General features: G+C 38.1%; 1 protein-coding gene across 1 annotated transcript; it reads left to right on the top strand.

Moving 5' to 3' along the window:
* Nucleotides 1-1549: 1549 nt before the first annotated feature.
* Nucleotides 1550-2671, top strand: LOC138902345 (uncharacterized). The gene has a single exon (XM_070190201.1). It carries the CDS (start codon nt 1550-1552, stop codon nt 2669-2671), a length of 1122 nt encoding a protein of 373 aa, XP_070046302.1.
* The last annotated feature ends 475 nt before the right edge of the window (nt 2672-3146 follow it).

Below are 3146 nucleotides of genomic sequence, written 5' to 3'. Positions count from 1 at the left end.
TGTGATAACCGAGTTCAATTTACATCAGTGCATGCTCAAAGAATATAACTTTATTTACAATTCTCTTGTCCAAGGGAAATATCCCATTAGCAATGATTATCCTCCTAACACACTAATACTAACTTAGATTAGTTCTTCCAAATGTTATACTTAGAATGGATTCCTGGTTAACTGGACTAAGAACCAACTATCAGACGAATTGCATTCAGAGTACCGCATAGGTGAAAATATTTACTAACTTACATTACATTCCTATCTAGGGCCATAGTTAACTTATTCCTAACCAACACAATGACCCAAATAAAGAACAAAACTTTAAATTATTCTGAACCTTGCTAATACGAAAGTAAGGGTAGCTTTCAACTATGAGTACTCCCAGTATTGGTAGAAAATAAATAATACACGTGGAATTATATGTGGGTGACAGGGCATGATACGTGGATCACTAAGAAGATGACAGCTGGAGTGTAATAATTAAAAGATGCACGAGTTACAAGAGGTACGAACAAATTACTCACGAGATGAAAGGACGCCGTTGCTCGAGCCAAAATTGAGACACAGATGAAATGAATCAAGACAATAAAAAGGGAAGACTCACGAACCTCCAATTAATGTGGAAGAAGAATCAGAACCGTTACAGAATCTTCATGGACAGTTACGATTGCCAATTATAACGGTTCATTTAATATCATTAATGCTCATAATGACTCAGACATAAAGGGAATGAAATGTTATATTTGTAAACCCCTATATAAGGGAATAGAATTTAACTTGTAAAGGCGCGTTCTGATTCTTACTCGAATACAATTACTTTCTTTTGATTTCAATCAATTATTTCCATATTTCTTGTCATGTTTATTTCCTTTCATATAATTGAGATAGTACGGAATTTCTTGATTATCATCGAGTTCTTTTAAAAATAGGCCTTGACCGAGAATCTTATTTTTTGGTTAAACAAATTGGTTCCATTACCAGAAAAACTGATAATTTTTTTACTTTCCAAATCTTTCTCTCGCACAACCAAATCATGTCAACTGTTAATGACAACAACCAACAGGTAGAGGGAACTCCAGTTCCATCACTTCAGGGATCTCCACGCACTTCTCGAGAAGGAACACTTAAATGATCTGCTACTCACACGGATGAACAACATGTAGATGAGCAGACCATTGAGCAGGATGTTGTAAAACAGTTGATCACTAAACACGTAAATAATGCTCTCCAAGATTTCGTGAGGGGGCTGTCAACTGTACCACCAACTCCTCCTCCAAATAATACTGTAACTGTGGAAATTCCATGCTCAGGGCTTGCTAATTCAGGAAGTGGGGGAACTCCCAATGAGTCACGTGATGGGAGACCAGGTACACCAAATAATTCTGATTTACAAACTTTACTACTAACTTTGCAGAAATAAGTGAAAGAACAAAATGACCGCATCGATCAAATACCTGGCGTACCACCTGTGATTAAGGGAGTGGATATCGACAAATATTCGCAACAACCCTAGAAACCAAGCGCGGCTCCATTGACCATTCCCAAGAAGTTCAAAATGTCTGACATCCCAAAATATGATGGAACAACCGATCCACGTGACTATATCACTGCATTCACCACAGGAGTAAAAGGAAATAATTTGACCAAGCAGGAAATTGAGTCAGTGTTGGTCAAAAGATTTGGAGAAACACTCATGAAAGGGGCGTTAACATGGTATTCTCTTTTACCTGAAAATTCTATTGACTCTTTTGCTGAGCTTGCAAATTTATTTATAAAAGCACACTCGGGGGCTCAAAAAGTTGAAAAAAGAATGGAAGATATCTTCAAAGTGAAGCAAGGAGATACAGAATTGCACAGAGAATTTATAGATAGATTCCAGCATGAAATAATGATGCTACCAAGAGTACTTGATAATTGGGCAGCCATGGCGTTCGCGAGTAATCTAAACGAAAAAAGTTCAGAAGCCACGAGGAGGCTCAAAGAAAGCTTACAAGAATTTCCTTCCACAACATGGAATGATGCATATAACAAGTATAGTACCAAGCTGCGGATTAAAGAAGACATCATTGCTCAGTCAAAGGTTGATGAGAGAACAAGATCGAGGCGGTCGGAATCTGAAAAGAGGTTCGGTAAAAATAGGTACGAGCCTTATATGGGACCCTCAGGGCAAGACGCACATTCCAAGCTAGAAAATGTACGATCTTACCATAGATTGAGGAACAAAGATTCAGGTTCATCATCATCTAGGTTCAGAAAAGATCGAGATGTGCGTGATGGGTATACCAATGCAAATGCAAGGATTGGAGACTATAGTTTCAATATCAGTACTTCTGAGTTGGTAGCTGTTTTAAGAAGTATGGGAGATAAGGTGCAATGGCTAAAGGAAATGAGATCAAACCCAAACAGAAGAAATCCAGATTTCTGGTGCGAGTTTCATAATGACCACGACCATAGAACATCAGATTGCAGACTGTTACAAGGTGAGGTAGAACATTTGTTGAAGCATGGATACTTGACAGACTTGTTCAGCGAGAAAGGTAAACAGTCTTACATGAAAAATAGACAAGAACCTCCAAAACCTCTATCTCCAAAGAGAACAGTGAACGTGATAAGCGGGGGAGAAGAAGTCAATAGTGTAACGTACACAACTGCAAAAAAGACGGCGAAATCACAGTAACCCACGAAAAGCGAGTTCGACAAACCTTGGAAAAAGATAGCATAACATTTGATGATGTAGATGCGGATGGCTTAATGATTCCTCACAATGATGCATTGGTAATATCTTTACTTATACATGATACTAATGTAAAACGAGTTTTGATTGATCCAGGTAGCTCCGTGAATATTATCTTATTGCGAGTGGTGAACGAAATGCAAATTGGCGACCAGATGATACCAAAAGCACGTTCCTTATCTGGATTCAACAATTCAACCGTTATTACGAAGGGTGAGATAATGTTAACTACATTCGCGGAAGGAGTCATCAAAGAGACGAAATTTCAAGTAATAGACACGGACATGGCCTATAATGTGATTCTTGGGTGGCCATGGATTCATGACATGGATGATGTGCTGTCTACGTTACATCAATTTATTAAGTTTCCTTCAAAATGGGGAATTCAAAAAATTCGAGGAGATCAACAAACTTCTAA

Source organism: Nicotiana tomentosiformis, chromosome 12 (genome assembly GCF_000390325.3).
Source record: "Nicotiana tomentosiformis chromosome 12, ASM39032v3, whole genome shotgun sequence".
Taxonomy (NCBI): Eukaryota; Viridiplantae; Streptophyta; class Magnoliopsida; order Solanales; family Solanaceae; genus Nicotiana; species Nicotiana tomentosiformis.
Note: the sequence above shows the minus strand (reverse complement) of the source record. Positions and strands in the feature narration are given on the sequence as shown.

Bases quoted from the DNA above. Each gene is read 5' to 3' on its own strand.
- LOC138902345 (XM_070190201.1), top strand. From the start codon at position 1,550: ATGTCTGACATCCCAAAATATGATGGAACAACCGATCCACGTGACTAT.